The 22,500-nt window shown below is 42.2% G+C and overlaps 2 protein-coding genes across 2 annotated transcripts in view; both read left to right on the top strand.

Moving 5' to 3' along the window:
* LOC311061771 (uncharacterized protein) overlaps positions 1 to 2,295 on the top strand; it is a gene marked incomplete at both ends in the record, with an annotated part of 38,227 nt that extends 35,932 nt beyond the window's left edge. Inside the window, one exon of the mRNA XM_084080463.1 lies at positions 1,750 to 2,295. Coding sequence (XP_083936589.1) covers positions 1,750 to 2,295 — 546 coding nt within the window. The remainder of the gene's footprint in view (positions 1 to 1,749) is intronic.
* Positions 2,296 to 14,283: 11,988 nt separating this feature from the next.
* Positions 14,284 to 22,500, top strand: part of tcf19l (transcription factor 19 (SC1), like) — a 15,506-nt gene continuing 7,289 nt past the window's right edge. Inside the window, exons 1-5 of the mRNA XM_084080462.1 lie at positions 14,284 to 14,438; positions 15,497 to 16,660; positions 19,208 to 19,377; positions 20,881 to 21,343; positions 21,439 to 21,445. Of these exons, the coding sequence (XP_083936588.1) occupies positions 16,348 to 16,660; positions 19,208 to 19,377; positions 20,881 to 21,343; positions 21,439 to 21,445 (953 nt within the window). The 5' untranslated portion in view covers positions 14,284 to 14,438; positions 15,497 to 16,347. The remainder of the gene's footprint in view (positions 14,439 to 15,496; positions 16,661 to 19,207; positions 19,378 to 20,880; positions 21,344 to 21,438; positions 21,446 to 22,500) is intronic.

Raw genomic sequence — 22,500 nt, 5'->3', positions numbered from 1 at the left:
TTTATTTTCGGTGATGTGGTTGTACAGTGAACTCTAGTCTCCCACGGTACGAGTCTCTGCAGATTCAGTGGACTGGTTGTCTCCTCTGCAGCCCACTGACACAAAAGAGAGACATAGTCAGCAAGGTGTTTCTCACAGTGAGACACCAGCTACCTCTCTCAACCTCTTAACCAACCTTCAACTTCTGTTTACACCCTAGACTGCATTTCTTTTTTGTTCTTCTCTTCTAAATCTGATTCAGTCTCTTTGAAGGGAGATGGAGCCCTAGGCTAACAATTTTGTTGTTTGTTTTCCAGGTCAGGTTAAAAACTAGAGCAGGGTGAAAACATGGCAGGCTCATAATGCTGACCTTATAGTACACCGTAATGTAAGCAACACAGCGGCAGCTAATGAAATTAATAATGGGTATTAGATTTATGAGTGACATGTAATTACCTGCATATCAGGTTCTTATTCTGCTCTGACCTAGCTCACTCCTACAAGGTTATTTAAAGAAGGAAAGACATCTATATGATGGTAGATTCAAGAGCTTCAATATTAGCACTCGTGTGTATTGAAATGTGCACTTGCATAAGATATTCACACACATGTATGTAAATTTACATTTGAAGTCACAAAGAATAAACAATTTCAGTGAGTTTGAGTGCTCAAATCAAATTTACAAGGTCTCGAATTTGCAACATGCCATTGGTAGTAGTCAGACATTAGCTGATCACCCAACTCGGAGATGGATGGGGAGGGGGAGCATTACACTCCCATTTAAAGAGAGTGAGAGACTTGCAGGTACTATGCGATCGCGCTCATTTCTGGCGAACGAACATCACGATTGATAACATGACAGACATCATTTGATTGCTAATGGTAGATATCACTCCTGTAGCAAGTATTGAGCCCCATAATGATCTGGGGTTGAATGTGACATATCATGAGAAAAAACAGAAAGACATACTTGTCTTCTGACAGTGGGAAAGGAGTCTATCTCCTGTGTTTTGTTGGTTTTCCCACGATTAAAAAAGTTTTTTCCACAATAATGTTGCTGGAAAAGGGCTATAACGTTATGGTAAGGAGAGTTATTTCCTCTCACGCAGGTACAGAACACGAGAACAGCGCCATCAGCTGACCGTCAGGTGTAGGCTACTCAGTGCAGTGTGTTTGGAGCAAATTTGACTTGTGATACATCATCCAACGTCACCCGATCTGTACTCCTGAAGTAGGCGCAGTTAGACAGGACGATACATCTTGGTCTGTTCAGGCCTTTATACAACGGAATGAGGTTATGGAGAGGAGAAAATCAATGACTGAGAATGATGTATTTCCTCAGAGAAAGCAGATTCATACAGCACCTGTGCCTCTATCGCATCGATCTCAAAAAGCCTCTTCAAAAGGCATTGGTTTCCATTTATGCAGATTAATTGTGTTTCCATTTTTATGCATTGCAAGTGTTTCCTCGTAACAGTAAATGAAATGGTAAGTAACCAGAATCCAAGGTAAACCGATAAATGCAATGCATGAATTATTTATGTTACTTTTCGCTGACCTAGATTTTTAAAGCCTCCTCTCCTGTTCTGTCCTCCTCATCTCTTACCCCTCGCTCCTTTTCTTCTCTCCTTCCTCTTCTTCCATCCTCGTCTCCACTCCCGTGTTTTTATTTTGTCTTCCTCTCACCTCCGCTCTTATTTTTCCACTCCATCCACATTTCCTCTCCTCTCCTCTCCTCTCCTCTCCTCTCCTCTCCTCTCCTCTCCTCAGGGTCTGGAGGTCTCTAAACCGGCACACTACCACGACCTGCCCTCCTACAAGGACTTCTTGCAGATGAGCGACTCCGGGGTGGAGTTCACCTCCTGCGCCCTCCCACTGGACAGCGACTCCGACGCGACCGTGCTCTCCATCTCCCACAAGCCCTTCCCCGATACCACCTCGTCCTCTGCCGGCGCTGCAGGCGTCCCCGCCATCAGCCCGGATGCCACAGTGGTTGCAGACGGTGACCTCCGAACCCCGGAGTCGGCCATGAGCGCGAGTGTGAGCCCGGCCTCCACCCCCCGCATTGTCACAGCTGCTGCCACACCCGACGGCATCCCTAGGGGCGCCGTGTCGCCAGGAATGGCCTCTATGGGCTCTGCCGGACCAGACTCTGCCCAGATGCCAGAGGGAGTAGCTGGCGGCATTCCTAGGGGCGCCGCATCGCCAGGAAGGGTTTCTAAGTGCTCTGTCGGATCAGACTCTGCCCAGATGCCAGAGAGAGGGGCGGGAGGTGGGGAAAGCGTGCAGATTGAGGGAGCGGCGGGCAGTACCTGAGAGAGGACGTGTTGGTGTGGTCGTTTTGCACGCCCACTTATCCAGTTCAGACCCATAGGGCATAGCAGTGGCAGACATGTTTTGGTTCCACCGATCCAGACCCCCTTCATTATTCCCATAGAGATTTCCAAAAATATTTATATCAATTATTTTAAGCCTAGAATCAAGCCATCCAGGCTCCTGGTGAATCATGACCATAAAACATTTGATTCTGTGAAAAAAAAAAAAAAACTGCAAACCAAAGGGTATTTATTGAATATAGTATATCATATAATTAAATATAAGATTTAGTTTTTTTTACAGAATCAAATGTTTTATGGTCATGCACCAGGAGTCTGGATGGCTTCATTCTAGGCTTAAAATAATTGATACAAATATTTTTGGAAATCTCTATGGGAAAAATGAATGGCCTATTTGGGTGGAACCAGAAAATGGCCGCCACTGCAATGCCCCATACTGCACATACGCCACCACAACCTAATTCAAAAAGTTCATTTGACCCTGAAAGTGTCGAATTTTACCCGTTTTACACTTTCAGAGTTAGATTAACCCTGTGTTCTACCACCACCACCACCACTATCAAATGTGTCTACAACACAGGCATCACTTGCTCTCGGATTATCTGCTTTCTCTTCATTTTAAGACCAGAACCCAAAACAAAAACTCATTTCATAGTTTGGACCCAGATGTCATTGTAGCCTGAAAAGCTATGTATATATTTTTTAAGGCAGGCGCACAAATGCTCGATTCAATATTCAATGCGCTGGAAATGCACTGACAAATAACTAGGCACAAAAAGCGTGACTCAGATATCTATCAAAAGGAAGAACAAAGTGATTGTGAGCATATGGGCAAACGCATGCATTTAAATTAAATATTACAGTAGGTATTGCTGTTGAAGTCTGTCCTGCTTTTCTCCAGGAAAGAAAAATCGGAATAAACGTGACTGTATATTGCATGCGAGCTTTGCCAGGCCAAAGAACCACCGACTCTAAAGGACAATTTGTCTGCCTCAAAGATCCCATAATATCAGTCGAGTAAAAATACCCTTCAGCAATTTAACTAAAACAAAGGAGAAAAGAAAAACAGGATGTCTATAGTTTTTGTAAAACTTTGACAGATGAAAAAAATATCGTATTTATTAGCTTCCTTATTGTCAAATGAATTGGTCATGTATGCATTATTGAGATGAACTACCCCTTCTGAGCCCAGTCTCAGTATATAGCTTTCAACAACCTTTTGCCTGGGCTCACTGCACCCAATAAATACTGAAATTAGGATGATTCCATCCTATTCCATCACACCTACTTATGTACTGTATCGTTAAGAGTACAAGCATGTCAAAAAGACCTCTATGCCCCTCAGACGGAAATGCGCCCCTCAGCACCCTCCACCATCCGCAATCTGGGAACCCATTCTGGGGGCACCACCTCCTTTTTTATGTTGAAACAGGAACTCGGTTTGGCTCCTCCCTTTTCTTAGTCCACTTCCTCCCGGGTGCTTCTGCCTACTTAGGTTAACAACAATTACATGTTTAGGGCAGTGCTGTTGACCGTTTGTGACCGTCGCATGTTGTATACTTAGTTGGGGCGAGCGCAGGGGCCCTGCACCGGAAATAGCTGATCTACAAGCTCGAGCTACGAGCCTGTACGTCGTCTATCTTTGGTGCGCTGCACCCGCACACCACTAAGTATAACTCAGGCTTACGGGAGGAAAATCATCACCCCAATATACAGTATTATGTCCTCTTTCTGGAAACGTTGCTAGCCAAAACAAGGCTGAGAGATTGAATATCACCGCACTATACAAGAAGTGCTGGCGTCTGTATCATTTCTCCTTCACTTTTTGACGGCATCATTATCCAAAGCCACCCGGTCGCCTCACTGCGCTGTGTAAAACCATTCTCCCCCCCCCCCCCCCCCCACCACCATTGACACTGCTGCTCTGGTACAGACCCCTGTAGAAGCGAAACGACGCAAATCGTTTGTGTAGCCGTTCCGGGAACTTGTTGCAGTGATGGGGATTTTTTATCTGCCTTTTTGTTCGTTGCAGAGACAGAGACAGACTGACTCACTCCAAGCCACCCAAAGACAATATATAGAATGACGGCTGATCAAGACTACAAAGATAGAAGATTGAAGTGGAGAAAGTATTCTGGGGGAATGGAACTGATGACTGACATGATTAAAAAGCCTCCTGTTCTCTTCTGAACCTGACTGACTGAGCAGAGCACCAACTGTTCGTTAGCCCCTGTGGTTCTGCCAAAAAGCACTGACTCTGAAGACGCCTCTGAATCGATCAATGACGGCAAACAGGCCTGAAGGCCCGACAGCATGAGACTGAAGATTGGTGATTAGAAAATGGAGGGAGACAGAGAGCGAGAGAGGAGGGGCGCATACAAAGAAACCAAGGTAATCTGGAATCGTTCAGTGCACTCCGGACTTGACTCTATTCAGCACTTGAAAATGGATATCAACAAGCGGGGAGTTTTCTTTTTTCTTCAGTAACTTGAAAATGTTATTCATATTGATGTATGTCGTTGAAATATTGGTACTAGCGCCGTATTATAAACAATACCACCATTCACAATTCTAGTATTATTACCACCTTTAACGGTAGTCAATAGAGTAATACCACCATTAACAATACTAATATTAAAACCACTATTAGTACAATTAAAAACACCACCATTAGGAGTGCATACCACATAAATATAAGGATACAGTCCTTCCCACAGCTGGCCTGGGTTTGAATCCGACCCAAGGCTTGTTGCTGCATGTCATCCTCCTCTCTCTCCTGCTTTTCCTGTCTCTCTGTCGGCCTCTATCCAAATAATGCTGAAATGCCCCCCCCCCCAATAAAAAGAACGGGACCAGTGGCTCACAATGTAAAATTCGAGTCACTTCCTGACTTGCCTACGTAATTGGTGATGTTTGGAAATGCAGCTCTAACAGGATGATAGTCAGACGGAGAAGCGAAGTGAAAAAAACAGCCTCCGTCTGGATTCCAGGCTAATTAACAATACTAGTAAGGGGTTCAGTGAATACATCCAGTCATCCATTCATGTAAAGAAGGCCATTCTTTATTTGTGTCAGGGCTCCTCTCATGTTTTGTTCTGAATAACTTAGTGTAGTCTGCACATGTTTACCATGAGGAGGTCTAGGGTCGATACATAGAGTCACGAAAGAGTCAGACATTATGGGATGTGGCACAAATGAGCTGACCAAGAAAACAGCTTAAACAGTTTAGTTAATTTTTTCCCCAATTTACAGTAGTTGTTGCCAATTCCCCCTGTGTCTAATATAGTCCCTGTCACTCCTACTACTGTTTGGTCTGAGGAGGGTGTGTGGACAGCCACACTTCTCCTCCAAATGATACACATGGCATTTCCAGCCGCTTCATTTCACCTGACAGTGAGGAGTTTCACCAGGAGCATAATAACATGTGCCCTGCTCCCTGGTGAACGAGTGCCTACTAACGCACAAATCTGTAGGAGTTGCTTCTGCAGAAACAGAGAACATCCTCCACGAACTTGGCCAATTGTGTTAATTGGAGCGCCCGGCCGGCCTAGCCGGAGCCACCGCGGAGGAAGTGAACCCCAGTCTCCACGGTGGTGGACAGGTGCTTTAACCCCTGTGCCACCGGGATGCTCCAATCTGTATCACATTTTATAGTGAAACCAGCTCAGTGGCCTTGAGGTTAGAGTGTCCCGCCTGCAATTTGGAGGTTGGGGTTCGATCCCCAGCCGGGTCATACCAAAGACTCTAAAAATGGTACCCAATGCCTACCTGCTTGGCACCCGGCATTAAGGTTTGGATTTGGTAAGTCCCTGTGACATACTGTACTAGTGTCTTGTCCAAGGGATGTACTTGTACATCAAGAAACAGGAGCTCCTGCCCTATGGGCCTCATGGCTCGGCAAGGCTTTCTTACATAGTAAGTAGTTTGAAACACGTAGGATCAATTTCCCCTCGACTGCTCTCTACAAACAGATTTGTATTCTTCACATGAGGTTGCAGTTTAATTGGTAGTGCCACAATAGGTTTGCAGCTCTCCACAGGATGGCTTGGCCAGCCAGTTGTTTCCACTTCTTAGGCGAAGGCACTCAAGCCTCCTTATCTTGGTTGTGTTTGAAGAATGGAGGTGATTAACATCAAACGTATTTCACAAAGGAAGATGGCCTTGCTTATGTCTGGATTGAAGGGATGTAAGTCACTGGGCCGATGTTCGCCCCTGCCCTGCCATAGGCTGAATAAATGTACTGTATTTTCTTTACTTTTCTTTGATCCTAAAATGTGCTTTTATACTAACACTTTACAGTGAGTCATACATGCGTACTGTATATTTATCATGTTTATGTTTTCTGAGAAATCAAGAAGTGTTAGTGCCAAGCAGTACCCACTGAGATATAGGCTACAGGGGACAGAAACTCTATCCCTGGTAGTATTGTATTAGTGCCATGTTCTGCCCATTTACAAATGGGAGGAGTGGAACACCACACCCTGGCAGTGTTGAGCCTGAATTATACTTAGTCGTACGACTGTGACGCTCGCCAAACAACTGATGATGACGCGTCGTGTCTTTTAGTTTTGGCGAGCGCCGTGGTCGTCCTTCAAATTATGAATTAGGCTTAAGCAGCCATAAACTACCTGCTACACCATATATACAGAAACCCCAATGACCTTCATCACTGGATCCCATTTAGCGACCACCATTGTGTTGTTGCCGTTAACAATACGGCTACCTCATATTGTAACCACATTGATGTCAGACAGGCACAAAGATGTCTGTCAAAATAAAGCACAACACTTCACTGTGTGACCAGGAAAGGCTCACATTGTAATCGATAAGTAAAAATGATAAGTAGCAGCTATTGTAAATACTATTCATTCTGTCTGCAAAAACACAACAACTGACTAGCTTGTTTAGTTAGTTCCCCTCCCTTATTATTCAGGAAGAAATGTGCTTTGTATTGAAGTCATGATATAATGTAAAGCAGTCGATCTTCATACTGGGGGCTGGAATTTGCACTGACTAGGAAGTCAGGGTCCAAATAAAACAGCATACATTTATTTTATTCAACTTGTTCACTGTCCTTGAACAAATCATAACACTACCAACTCTTCGTGTCCTGACCAACTGGTCGAGGCGCACTAAATGCAACATTGCATTGCATTGCAGGCAACAATGTTGTACCTGTATCTTAACTGCTGTGCTTCCTTTGGCAACTGAATTTCCCTCGCGGGATCAATAAAGGTCTTATCTTATCGTATCTAACATGAGAAAGTGAGACATACATAATATGATGTGTAAATTCCATATGTGTATCTTTGATTACTCACATATTGGCTGTAAGTATCTTGATTTTGTAATGGCTATTTTATAGAGCTGTTGTTAATGCAGGCACTTCTTGTCCTCAACTGATAATATACATTTTGCAAAATGGCTACCAATTGAAAAGCCCTCTAGTGACATACAATAGCCTACTGTAAATATTTCAGGTCACTCATCTCTCCTGCCCCCCCCCCCATCCCCCAAATGACCACAGGGAGGGATACAAAGCAATATTAATGATATGGCGCTGAGTCATCACTAAAATTAACAGGGTTGTAAAGGAATCAGACTGAGCACATCCCTCCCCCCTGCCCCCCACACACACAAATCAGCTTCCTCAACTGAGTGACTCTTGTATATAGACAGATAGATATATACTGTACTATGTGAACTGCATGTGTATACTGTAGCATAGAAATGCTAGTTTCATACTGCAAGGCTTATGCAAGATTTTATACTAATGTGGCATCGATCCTTTAACTCCATGTTCACGGTAGGTAGGTAGGTAGGTAGGTAGGTAGGTAGGTAGGTAGGTAGGTAGGTATTTGAATGCTTTGAAGAGGAGATGCCTTGGCTGCAATGACAATGTCCAGTCAAACTCATGATGTGGGTTAGAATGACACTATGTAAAATCCAATATCTGCTGTTGAGAAACCTCAGGGCTGCAATTTCATGAGGCAGCAAATTCACATTTACATACCTACAGCTGATGCAAGTGAAAAACTGGGAAACTGATGAAAGAATGTTGAAAAGTTACACCAATTATTATTCGCATCTTTTCTCAAGGTTTATTCGTTAATTAAATGTTCTATTTTAAATGTAAAATAAATACTAAGCAAGCACTTGTGTACACCGCTAGCCATGGTTGTCCTTGGCATGGACAGGTTTGCGAACAACTGGATTGTCTCATTAAGACAGTTTTGACAGTATCAGCTAAATTTCCAGTAAAAGAGTAGTAGACTTTAAATTATTCTGCGTGATTGTCTAAAACTTTCTGACACTCATTGCATCTCATTTGTGGCAAACCCCACCCACCTGACACCAAAGGCAATGAAAATAATAATCTGTATTTGCATGAACTTCCTGACCTAAGCTTAGATATCACATATGATGGGGCCTTAATACATTAATAACAATAGGGTTCACTGAACCTGCTAACCATCACACAGCCAGTGTCGGCACTGTAAAATAATTTTGCATTTTATCATTCACCTAGGACTCATATTTTGTTTCATTGAAAATCAGGGTATGTTTCCAGAAACCATGTCAGAATGTCACACCTCCCAGGGACCTCATTTATATACTTAAAATATCGTTTGTCTTTTCACACATTCTCGCGCAAGCATTTCAAAGAATATAACAGGATTGACAGAACATATTTGCTTTTGATTTGACATTGGCAATTTGAGGAAATTATGATAAATCAATGGCTTTGTCAACAATAATAATTAAAAGAATCACAATTACCTTAAACGTAATAGCAAGTGTCAAATGTGTGCTCAAGGACCTTTATTATGAATGAGGCCCCAGAACTTTTAAGTTGTCAGGTTTCCATGATTGCATCCTTTACAAAAGCTGAAACTGAGGTTACGCATTGTGTCCTGTTCTTTTCAATGCACGCAGTGTAGACACAGCACGCAGTGTATAGTTGGGGACAATTCAAGCTTGTAATACTTTCAAATACAACATGTATGTTAATAGCGGCACATTTTGACATATACTGGTATTATAATGCATTATACTAAAAGGTGACACGAATGTATTCTCCAAAACAAGATAATGCAGACACACAAAAAAACGACACATCCATTTCATCATTAGATCTGTTTGTAGCACCACATTCATCTGCACCACAAAGGCTCTTGCTAATGTACTTTGTATTTCTCTCTACAATGATACTCTCTCTAGCCTGTATCTGCTGTCAATGTGTATACCTTATACCTAAGATGTTCTGTACCTGCAGCATGCTGACCTGTAGATTGCTTGTGGGACAGCAGGCATAATGATACCTAATAAAAATGATAATAATACTATCAATTGCACTGTTCTGTAGAGGTAGACGCTTTAAGCATCACTCATGTCCTTGGGTTTTCATGTTCACAGGGGCCTGTTTTCCCAAGATGTAGATCCAGCTTTGTTGGTATATAAGCTGAGGAGCTGAGGTCAAAGTCACATGTGGTGTACAGTAATTGGCTTAAAGATCAAAGGTTTAAAAAAATCCATACGATTGTTTCTTGAAATGTCTTGTTAGACATAACATCAAAGTCTAGTGCGGCTGGCTACTGCTAATATCCCAGCTGTGGCTTGGAAGCTGTCCCTTTGCTAGGGAAACTAGGGCCATGGGTGACTAATAAGGCTACTGTAGATCCTATTCCTAACCTAGTGATTGTTGAGTCCATGGTGCAGTCAGGGAAAGGGTTTTGTCATTGTCATGATTACTACAGCTGCTCAGATCTTAGAACATTATCACTCTTAACAACTCTCAGCAATGCATTTTCATTGCATTTTAGTCTTGTGTCTGCAAATGAATGTTTCATATCTAGTTACTATTTAATTCTGATGACAGATTTAACTTGAGGATGATGAGAATGATAGCAACGATGATAGGTGTGTTGTTGGTGATGATGATGCGATGAGGAGGAGGAGGATTGGGATATTGTTTGGTGATAATAATATTGATTCCTTTCCTGCTGCCACTGTTGACAATGGTTTAGATTTTTCTTTCCTTTCAGTTGTTAGAATAAAATATTTTGTCTTGTGGGTAGTTAAGTGAGGGTTGGGAAACTTCTGTTCCTTGAGGCTCTACCATTTTAATCTGGAATTGAACACTTTATCCATGTGTCAAGTTGAAAAATGAATATTATAATCAACTAAATATGAGTCTACACATATATATAACACATATTTGTAAATGATGATTATAAATGATATACAGTATGTATGCTAATACAGAACAGTGGCAGTAAAAACGTACACTTAGAAGTATTGATTAATATGTTTTGGTCAACATTGTGCAAGTAAAATTGAATGGATTAATTCATTATTTGTTCCCATTTAGCAGTTTATCGGTAAATGTGTATTTGTCTCCGCCAGGCCAAAGGTGTGACTATGTTTTGCACCCTGTCTGTCTCTCTCTCTCTCTCTGTGTGTGTGTGTGTGTGTGTGTGTGTGTGTGTGTGTGTGTGTGTGTGTGTGTGTGTGTGTGTGTGTGTGTGTGTGTGTGTGTGTGTGTGTGTGTGTGTGTGTGTGTGTGTGTGTGTGTGTGTGTGTGTGTGTGTGTGTGTCTGTGAGCAGCTAATCTCCGGCATCATTGGGCAGATCACAGCAAATCTGTCTCCCTGAATTTTTCAGATTGGCCTGTTATAGCGCCACCAGGAGGTCGAATTTTGCAAAACACATTTTTGGATATAAGTCGTACAGATTTTATCCAAACATCACGCAAATCGGGACACAGTATCTCTATAGTCATTAAACGAAACGAGTCTTTCAGATTTTTCATATTCCACCCTGATTGGCTAAGATTGGCTTCCAAAGTTTGCAGGAGTGCTCCGTTTTTAACAAAATGCCTTAAATAATTAAAGCAGCGTGCAATTTCCGTGAAATTCTGCACACACATTCCCACTAGGCCGAGGAAGAAATGCCACTTGAGATTTTTTCAAATCAGCCTCATGGTGGTGCTATAACAGGCCGATTCGTGCTTTTACCTATAACTGCACCGATCTGCGTAAAACTTTGTATGCGCACTCCCTAGAGGCCAAGGAAAAACTTTGCCCTGCATTTTTCACATCTGCCTTTTATAGTTCCACCAGGAGGCCGACCTAAGTAAAAAAAAAGATATATTATTACCATATTTATCAAACTTTCACATAAATCTGTACACATGATCTCTATAGTCTTGTGATCAAGACGGATCTGTTTGATTTTTCATATTCCATCCTGATTGGTTGAGATTGACATCTAAAGTTTGCAGGAATAGCCTGTTTTGAACAAAATGCCTCAAATCATGAACACAGCGTCCGATTGCGGTGAAACTTTACACCCACATTCGCACTAAGTTGAGGATTTTTTTTTATAGCGCAATCATCACGCAAATCGGTACACATTATCTCTATGTGGTCAAGATGGAGCTGTCCGATTCTTCATATTCCATCAACATTGCTGGCCCACAATAACCTACCTGACCTGGCGGAGACCTGTGCTCCGAGGAGCACTTTTTCCAGTTCATTTTCATTTTCATAGACATCCGTTTGTCAAATCTAGGGTAGAATTGATTAATATTAATTATCAATATAACTTAATAACAATAATGTGTCAAATGTGTAACAATATGATCCATTTAAAAGTTAAATAAATAGTGTTCTTTGCAGAATATGTTGACCTGTGAAGTGAGTGCGTAACACAGTGGTTCTCAACCTAGGATTTTGGGGGTGTCCCCAGATGACAGTGAAGTGACAACTTTTCAATACCAAAAAAAAACCCAAAACACACCATTACTGCATCAAAAGTAATTAACAAACTATACTATAAAAACTGGTCAAACATTGGCCGCATTGTCAAAAAATTGTTGATGATAATTGTTGCGAGGCGTAAGCTTGTAGAGTGACGATTTTCACAATATTTATCTGTGGAGTCAAACTAAATGTAATGCCTTAACTCCTACAATTCCAAGTGATTGTCAGGGTGGGGGGTCCCCAGTTCACATATGATTATTGTGGGGGGTCGCGTGGCCTGAAAAGGTTGAGAACCACTGGGTGTAACAGTTTGATGCAGTTGAATGTTTGTTGTTGGATGCATTTCTGTTGCTAGGATTTCATTTTTGGTTTCATTTTGAAAAAGTGTGCATGCATGCATGCATGCGTGGGACTGAAGTGTGTGGATTATGGATTAATTTGCTCATGTTCCAAAGCTGTGTAATCATTGACTTTTATAACACCTCCCTGTACCACCATGAACAAACAACGCTAGAAGGGTTCAATGAAGACTGCTGTTTATATACTCTATAATACGTCTTTTTGGCATCATGCACAGACAACTTTTGTAAACCTTCTTTTTCTGTAATGAATGAATTATGCCAATTAAAATAATTTTCAACAGGCCAAGAGTCAAAGGATGCTTCTTGTGTTCTTTTGTTGTGTGTGTTAACCCATTAAGACCTGAGGGGATTCTTTAAAAAATTCTAAATCCTAACAATTTTTTGAAAAAAATCTATAAAAAAAAAATTCAAAATGTGGCTATGAGCTTGTATATCTGCTATTTTTGAATAGCCAAAGAAATCTAAAGTGACACAGATGCGTTCCAGGTATTAATGGAAGCTGCACTATGTAACTTTCCTCTTCTACCCCGGATTTGAACCCGGTTTCCTGCGCAAGTGCTGAATTTTTTTTGTTGCCATTGAGCTAATAATAGAGCCTGCCTGCTTGCTCAGGGGATGAATTGAATCTTGACCATCAGGTCAAAATTTGTGTCAGATCCTGTGTCTAGGTGACACACCTCTCTAAATGTCTCAATAGAAGAGCAGGGAGACAAAATACCTGTACAACCACCCCAATTGTATAAGTCAGTGGTTCTCAAACTTTTTCATGTCAAGGACCCCCAAATTGACACTTATTGGCCCGCGGACCCCCATTTGAAAATATATGCCTGGGACTCCCCATAAGAGAAGATTTTTACGGCTCTAGCAGTGATTCTCAACCGTTTTAATTTCAAGGAACCCCAGTTTGACGTACCTAATTTACTGTACTTAAGCACGTTTTTGGAGTTTTTCTTTTTTTTTTGCAAGCACATGACTTTCACTCTGCTACATTTCAAATAGAAATATATGTACTTTTGACTCCACTAGATTTCTAGGAAGGGACTCTTGGGAGTGGGACCGACACTTACAAAAATATATAATGAATTAACCACTTAAGTCCTCTTTCAAATAGTGTTGTGAGCTTGTAGATCTTGCTATTTTCACTTTATTTGTTTAGATTTTTGATTTGATTTTATTTGGAAATGTTCTACATTTTAATACAGCAATGATAGTAAAAAACTAAATAAATCAGTCATTTGAAACTGAAAGTTAATATTACATAATACATTTATGTAACAAAGTCCTATGAACTACATGATTGATGTGAATGGGCCCTGTGCCCAGAGATAGGTCATTGTGCTCAGTGGTGGAAAAAGTAATCACATTTTTTACGTATCAGTATCAATATTGCAATGTAGAAATACTCTGTTACAAGTAAAAGTCCGGAATTCAAAATGTACTTGAGTAGAAGTACAAAAGTATTGGTATCGAAATGTACTTAAAGTACCAAGAGTAGAAAGTACTCATTATGCAGAATGTCCCTTTTCACAAGTTTTTAAATGTATATGAAAATCTTTTGAAAATAGCAGTATTAATATCTGCTGGAGTAAAAGTATAATATTTGCCTCTGAAATGTAGTAGAAGTAAAAGTACTGAAAATAACTCAAAATTGTACTTAAGTACAGTACTTGAGTAAATGTACTTGGTTACTTTACCACTGATGGTGCTGCTGTGCTGTGTTGTTTGGAAGGCGCCCTGGCCTCCAGCCAACCTCGGGTGGGACGGGAAGTGACGTGGGATTCTCGCGCAAGGAAGGCAGCCGGCTGGCGCGCCAAATTTCAAAGGACTTCCTGGGGGAGAAAAAGCAGCGATAAAGACTAAACAAAAGTGACGGAGAAAGAGTCGCAAAGTAGGAAATATAAAGGTCCTACGTGCCATCAGAACCTCGGAGTGTGTCGATGCCGTTCTTAAAGGACTAACCGCGAAGTCGCATAACAGTCGTGTTGAGGCACTACTCTGTAAGTGACAGTGTGCTGTTTGTACTTTCATTATTGTTGTACAAGGAACCAGATAATCCTGTCTGTTTGGCTGGGCAGAGAGAGGCCAAAATAAGACCGATTTCATGTGTTTTATTGTTTATTTATTCATGCACGCGGTGGATAGATCCGATCGTCCGCAGTTGGGTGTATTTGACTGTGCGTGAGTTAGTTATTGTTGTAAAAAATGGGGTTATTATTTCACATGAGTCATGACAAGCCTGCCATCCATTGCTTTGTGTCGTGATCGCACGAGTTCTGACTGAGGAGCCACCGGATCGGTTCTGACAGTCTATGCATGAGATGCACGTATGCTTAAAGCAGTACCATTGTGTCTCATTTTTGCTTTAATATTACCGTGCTTTGTGTGCTAACATAGCATCGATGTCTCTAGACACAGTTTGACAGCTTATAGCCTTGGATCAAGACTATCATAGATGTATTTTATCGAGTCTGACTTTTACTTTCGTATCGATGATATGCAAAATGTCAAAATCGATAAAATGCTGTAAATTATAGTGTTGATCCAAGGCTAGACAGCTTAATACTGTGTTATTTAGCCCACACACGAAGTTTAATGGAAATGGGGAACACAAGAAGTTACGTGAATATTATGTTCCATTACGTGCAGCTGCACAGTTATGTAACATGTAAGATCAATAGTTAAATGCTTGTTACAACAAGAGCTCTGAGCTGTCATTAAGTCAGTCAGTCAGCAGTACAGCACACTGTGAAATCCGGTGTAATTTAACTCTGGGGGTGTAAACATGTAACCAAATGGACCCTGATTGAATACTAAATTAACAGTTTGCAAATTGTGCAGAGGTAGTATTTACAATGATTGTTAAAAGGTTAACACTTAAAAGCCCTATGGGCTTGTTTCCATTGTGGTCCTGTGTATTCAATTCATGAAGACATTACCCTTTAGTGTCTATTTGGTTACATGTTTATGTGTACACAACCAGAGTTTAACACTGATTTTATTGTGCAAGTCAATTGTTTTTTTTAAAGTTTTCTTTCACGATTGTCTTTATTTTCAGGTCTGACAATCTGACAAAGGATTTCCTTTCAAGTTTCCTCACAGCTGATGATCTCAGAATCCACAGTGACTTCCTCAGCTTCCTCCGTTATAAATACAAGAAAGAATATTTGCTCGAACTAAAAGTTTCAAATCTCAGCTCTACTGATTTCATGTCATCTGTGTTTATCTGTATTGTAAATAATTAGCACATTAAGGCATAGGCCCGTGTGCGTATACACCCCCAAAGCTTCTTATTTCTAAACCCTGTAGGTTGACTGCTGACATTCTCTAGTGGATTTAGTGTGTGTGTGAGAGAGGGGTTGATAAGACGCAGCCAGCAGCTCATTTCAGCAGTCCTCCTACTTAAACACTACTTTATATCCTCTGCACTTATTCATTTATTCATATATTCACCAACAGCACATAGTAGTAATACGTCAGATTTATATACTAACACAAACACTGGTTGCACCTAGCCAGTGTGCCTGCCTGTATGAATGCACTGTGCTCGTATGTAGCCTTTAAACTAAGTTTGACCTTATGCTAACTCACTAAGCAATATTCTTTAGACCGTTGCACAAATATCACAATACATACAGAGCACTTAAAGGCTTGTAACTGTCAAACCCTTAAGTGCAGGCAGTGCAGCTTAGAACTAACACATTACACCTTCTAGCGTACAGTCCAACTATGGCGAATAACCGCGCATAAATCGCCCCCCCATCACAGTGTGGCAGGTGTGTGTGTGAGTGGGGGGGTGGGGCGGGTGGCTTGTTGTGGCAGCGGCAGGCCGGGGTGGGAAGAGGTGGGACCGGTTCAGGGAAAGGAGGATAAGTCCATCCTGATTGGCCGACCAGCCAGCCAGCGGTCATGCTGTCGGGGGCCCAGCCATGCTTCCAGCTGCTTCGGATCGGCTCGGCGGCGGGGGACTCGGCCCGGGACCTGTACACGTTCCGGCCCGCCCTCAGCCGCTCCGTGTTCCGCCTGGGTCGGGCGGCGGAGCTGTGCGACGTGACGCTGGACTCGTCGCTGGTGTCGAGGATCCACGCCGAGCTCCACGCCCACAGAGAAGGGGGTGGAGGGGAAAAGCAGGAAGAGGAGGACGGAGGAGGAGGAGGAGATCGGCTTCAAGAGGAGGATGAGGAGGGCTGGACTGTCCACATCAAAGACAGGAGTAATCACGGTGAGAGGATGAGGCACTCACTCGTACACAGAAGTGAATAGAAGACTTAGACACAATTCACACGCACACAAATATCACAATGTTTTTGATCAAATACCTCTATCGATATTGTGACAAATCGATATTGTATTGTGATAACACTATCATTCTTGTATTTATGTTTTTCAAAAATAGTGAAAATAGCCACAAGCTCACAACTTGTTGGCTATTTTCACTACTTTTGAACATTTGACACATTTAAACAGAAAAGTAAACTAAACCACCGCTCAAAAAACAACAACACTTGGGTGACTACCGCGCACTCACTAACTAGATACCAAGTATCTAAAAAATGTTTTGCAAGCTTTCGGTCGTGTGACCTTCTGTGTCAGCACATTTGACACAAAATAGGGCTTAAGGGCACGGTCACACCAAACTATGGCTGCTGGCTGATGAACTCAGGTTGTGCGCGGCCGACAGTTTTTTTGCAGCCAGCGCATTCTAAAAAATGGAGTACCTTGCAGCGCATTCTGTCCCAATAACCAGTGACACACCTGTCACTCACTTTTAGGACCCTCCCCGTAGCCTGAGCATAGAACGCATAGTGTATAGAACGCATAAACGCAAGGTGTTTGCGACACAGAAAGATGCGCAAGACCATCAAACCACTCCATTCCCATTGAAAAGCATCGTCAGAATCCACCCTCATAGGTAGAATTACTATGAATTACTATTTTAACCACTGTGCCCTAAGTGGTTAAAAACAGGAAAAGACAACACTTATGCCATATCGCGATAACTACAGTATCCCAGACAATATCTAATGTCATATCACAATATCGATATAATATCGACATATTGCTCAGCCCTAAATGCACACCCACACGCAAACATCCCTGTGATGCCACACAAATCACATAATCCCTGTCCCACGCACTCCTATATGAGTTGACTGACAGACAATTCAAATGCAAATGCCTGTGGAACACAGAGACTGGTTCACGGATATTAGAGAAACGGCTCCCTTCTATTTCTTGGCATACACAAATACTGTCACCACTTCCTGTAAAAACAACACACACACACACACACACACACACACACACACACACACACACACACACACACACACACACACACACACACACACACACACACACACACACACACACACACACACACACACACACACACACACACACAGCTATGTTTGACAGAAATCCAAAAATAAACACCCATGGACAAAGTGGGAATCCGCTTCGCAGACGCTGAAAATAACCCACATGCAAAGCCACCAGCTGACAGCAGTGCTGACATGAACACAGGAGAAGAACAGAGCGTTTCAAACACAGAAAGACAACGTTTACACCGCCTCTCTCACTCGCTCACACTCTCCCGTTTGTTGACTGACAGCAGGACAAATACCAGCACTTTTATAGGATGTACAGCTTCACACAAACAAACTGAACCCTGAACACGCACCACTAACTGTTGGCCAACAAATAAAAACTCGGTAGGCTTTGAAGACGAGACAGAGTACCTCACGGACTCCCACAGACAACAACCTGTGGGGGAATCAGGTATTGGTCGCTCTCTAGCCTGCGTAACGCTACCAAACATTCTATTCAATTTGTTGAATACTCTTTTATCTGATACTCATACAGCCCTGTTGGCATTCTGAGGAGGGCCTAATTCCACCCACAATTTATAGTTAATGCAATGAATCCTGCAATATAGACTCACACAAAAGCACGATAAGACGGCCACACTCAAAAAGAATCATTTCCATAGGCCGACATTCATATTACGTTCACTCATGCATACATATAGAGATATTTTTCTCCCCTAGTTATTCCAATGTTCTGGTTTTATTCTGCCTTACTGTCTGCAAGCTAATAAATGCAAGAGATACAGTGGGTGATCGCGGTTCAGTAGGTGAGGACGTGAGGTGTGACCTGATTGGCTTCTGGTGGGAGAGGGCCTGAATCCGGGGCGGTCAGACTCTTTACACTGACTTACACACTCGTTCGCTGTAGTTTTTTCAAGTAATTTCACAGCCGGTTTCACCCACTTCTCATTTGTGCCGTTAAAATGACTCTTTTTATGTATTCAACACACATTTCTAATACACATTTTTTGCCTTGTTGTCATGGTGTTTTGACCTCACAGCCCTTCCAGCTCCACTATTTTCCATCCAATTCATTTGATATTCAATAAATGACTTAATTTAGAGGTCCTGCTCGATTAACTCATGCACCTTGGCTCGTCGGGAATTTGCCCTTTTTGGTTTTTCATGTATTAAAAGTTTCTTTTTGAGTCCTCAGTTGACGTAAACTTTCATAACCCCAGACATTAATGTTAATTCATTTCAGCACACCTGGTGAAAAATGTAAATGTTCTTCCATGTCGAGTTTGCACAAAATCTAATGCCAACTCGCTGCGTCTCGTCTGTTTGCCAATAGCCCACAGAGCACAGTGTTTGTGATATGAATCTTGCATAACAACTAAGCTACATGTATAAACCATAAGCAGAAAAAAACAAATTTCCTCTTTTTTTTGTGTTGCTAGGCACCTGGGTCAACGAGGTCCGGCTCCAGCCTGGTATCCAGTGGGAGCTCTCAGATGGTGACACGTTGACCTTTGGTAGCCAATCATCTCCTGGGAGCCCAGAGTTCTATTTCTTATTCCAGAAGGTCAAAGTTCGCCCTCTGGACTTTGACGCCATCACGATTCCCAAGGTGAGGCTGATGCTGTCACACATTGGCATGACTCTTTGTGTGCGTGTGTCAGTGTTAATTTTGTCGACTGAAACTATTTTTCACTGACAAAAACTAAATAAAAATTAAGCTTTGATGACTAAGACTGGATATATTGACAATTTTGTCAACAAATACAAACTAGACTAGAATGTTAGGGAGCGACGAGTGGAAAAGAGACCCAGTAGAACTCAAAGACAAGTGATTTTATGTTTGGTTTCGAGTGTTGCCCTCTGAAAATAGCAGATCTACAAGCGCACAACGCGTCGAGCTTGTAGATCGGCTATTTTCACCATGCAACCAAGTGTAAAATCTGCCATCACGGCCTGCCAAAATACTGCCAAAATTTGTGTACATACACAATGCAAAATCAACTGTAGATTTACTCCACTAAAATAATATTTAGTCGACTAAAACTTTTCAGATGACTAAAACTAAATTACATTTTATTCAAAAGACTATGACTGAACTAGTTTGACATTCCACATGATCCAAGCATTTGGTTGCCGGGAGACGTCAGTCTGCTCATTGTAAACTTTAACAAAGTGTTTTGCGTTGCTCGCCAGTACAGCCTCGAAGAAAATGATTCTGGTAAAATGAAAATCTGAAAACTCTCCTTCACTGAGGCATTGGCTGAATGAACTTTCATCATATTGCACACCAGAAAAGATACTGTACAATTAAGGAAAGAACCTGCAATATACAAAAAAATCTGGGGCAATTTCTTCGATGTTCTACCATCAATATCTCCTCATGGTTGATTTCATTCTCTTCTGTTTTACTTTTATCTGATATTGTCAAAAGGTGTTGTGGATAATATTGAGTATTGAAATTTGAGTAGTGTACCGTTCTGGGAAAGGGGTGGGCGGAGAGTTTGGGAGGACTGTATTTCTTTCTGTATTTATTTTTGTTCTCTTTTTATGGTGCTTTTCGTGTGGTGCTTTTTGTGTATCTTTTTTCTATTTCAGTATGTCTTGTTTTAAAAAAAGAAAAAGAGATATGATAGACAAGACTTAGCCTCTTGTTTTAGCCTTTTAATGTTTTCTTTTCTTTTGTTTTCTTTTTTTCCTAATACAATTGTTTTTAAGCTGTTTTGTAAAGCGACTTTGGGTACTAGAAAAGCGCTATATAAGTCTGATGTATTATTATTATTATTATAATCAAATCAAATCAAATCAAACTTTATTTATATAGCACATTTACAACAGCCCAAAGCCGACCAAAGTGCTGGTGATAATGATAATGATGAGTGTATTGTCAATAAATACATCTTACATTTTTTTTGATAAATTACTGCTGTGCGTGCGTGCCAGAAACCCTATCCAATAGAGCGCTGGTTACCGAACAGAGTGGCTGGTAGAGTAGCTTAGCAGCCATAACTCTGCAATTTCTCACCCAAAATGTACTGTAAATGCACGATATCTCATAATAAACAACGACGCAAAGTAATGGGGTATTAATGATTTGAAATGTCTTTCCTTCCAGGCGGGCACCTTTTCCTCAGACCTCCAGAACCGCATCAGAACCAGCCTGGACCGCAAGGCGGCTGCCAGCCTGGACCTGTCCAAGCTGTCCATCAACCGCGCCACCGTCATCCTCAACTCCATCGGCAGCCTGAGCAAGATGCGGGGCAGCGCCTGGACCTTCAAGAGGAGCGACGGACAGGGGGGAGGAGGAGGCGGCAACACTTCGGACCCCGGCGGCTCCTCCTCATCTCCCACCTCCTCCTCCTCTGTCCCCGTGGGCTTTCCCTCCTCCTCATCATCCTCCTCCCTGCAGCCGCCCTCCACGCCGCCGCCATCCTTTCCCACCACCGGGTCGATCCCCTCCTCCTCCTCATGCTCCTCCTCCGCCAAACCGCTCCCGACGGGGGGCAGGAGCCGCAGGAAGTCGGCCCACACGGTGCTCCTGGAGGACGATAGCTCGGACGAGTCCAAGAACCGAAGAGGTATGACTGAATGGGAAGAAAGGAAAAGAAAGAGAAAATGTCTGAATTTTAACGCTTGAGTCCCGGAAATGTAACATATCGTTGGTGTCGAGCAGAAACCTTGTATCTCCCATATTAAAACTTGGAAAAAAAAAAAATACCCCCCGTAAATGAATGCCCTGCTTCGTCATACTACAATATCACACAAAAGTAGCAGAAATAGCGGATCTACAAGGCAAGCTCACAATGTGTCGCGATGTGATGTTTGGAGGTTGTAGATCTGGTATTTTTTTTTAAAGAATGTGGTTTAAAAAAAAGTGGTTAAGTGTGTCTGTGGGTTTTATAGATATTTAACTAATGAAAAGTATTAACAAGAGCTTGTGACTAAACTACATTGGATCCATTGGAACACAGGATCTTTTTTTTTTTTCCTGAAAAGTAACCGTTTTGGGTCCTGGGTTCGATTCCCGCCAGGGATGCTGTGGGCGCTGGGGGCGTGTCTTCTCCTCCGCGTCATCAGCGCCCATACCCAGGGTGGGGTTGGCGAAAGGGCCTACTCTGTGTGGAGTTTGCATGTTCTCCCCGTGTCTCCTAGGGTAGTTAATACCCTCACAAAAACATGTAGTAATCCTGGTCGCTATACCGCCTCCCCCATGACAGCCGGGGCGCCTGATGGAGGGGAAGGGAACTGGTTGGAATAACGTGTTCCTTCGACGCGCTACGTCCAACCAGGGAAACTCCCCCCTGTCAGGTGACAAGAAGGTCAGTTGGCTCTCATGCACTGAAGGAAGCATGAGCTCGGCCCTGGCCTCCCTGGCTGTGGGGGACTGGTGTAGCGCTGGTGTAGGGCTGGTGTAGCGCCCAGGATCACTTAGGAAATTGGCACCGGGTGAAAAAAATGGGTTACAAAAATCGCGGGATAAAAATTATTTAAAAAAAAAGAAAAGTAACCGTTTTGGACGTTTCCACCCGACAACAGCAATATGTTCAAATTAACAGCTCTTTTGGGGGAGGAATTTGAAAAATTCATTTCAGTTTTCAAAAATAAAAAAATGAAAATAGCATCTCTACAAGCTCACAATGAATGCAAATTTGTATGAAAATGTTTGAACATTTCTGAAATATTTTTGAAAAACATTTGTGGGGGAAAATAACCCATCTGACCTATATCTAATAAA

Source organism: Gymnoscopelus microlampas (assembly GCF_963454915.1).
Source record: "Gymnoscopelus microlampas genome assembly, chromosome: 15".
NCBI classification, from domain to species: Eukaryota; Metazoa; Chordata; class Actinopteri; order Myctophiformes; family Myctophidae; genus Gymnoscopelus; species Gymnoscopelus microlampas.
This window is presented reverse-complemented; position numbering and strand designations above follow the sequence as displayed.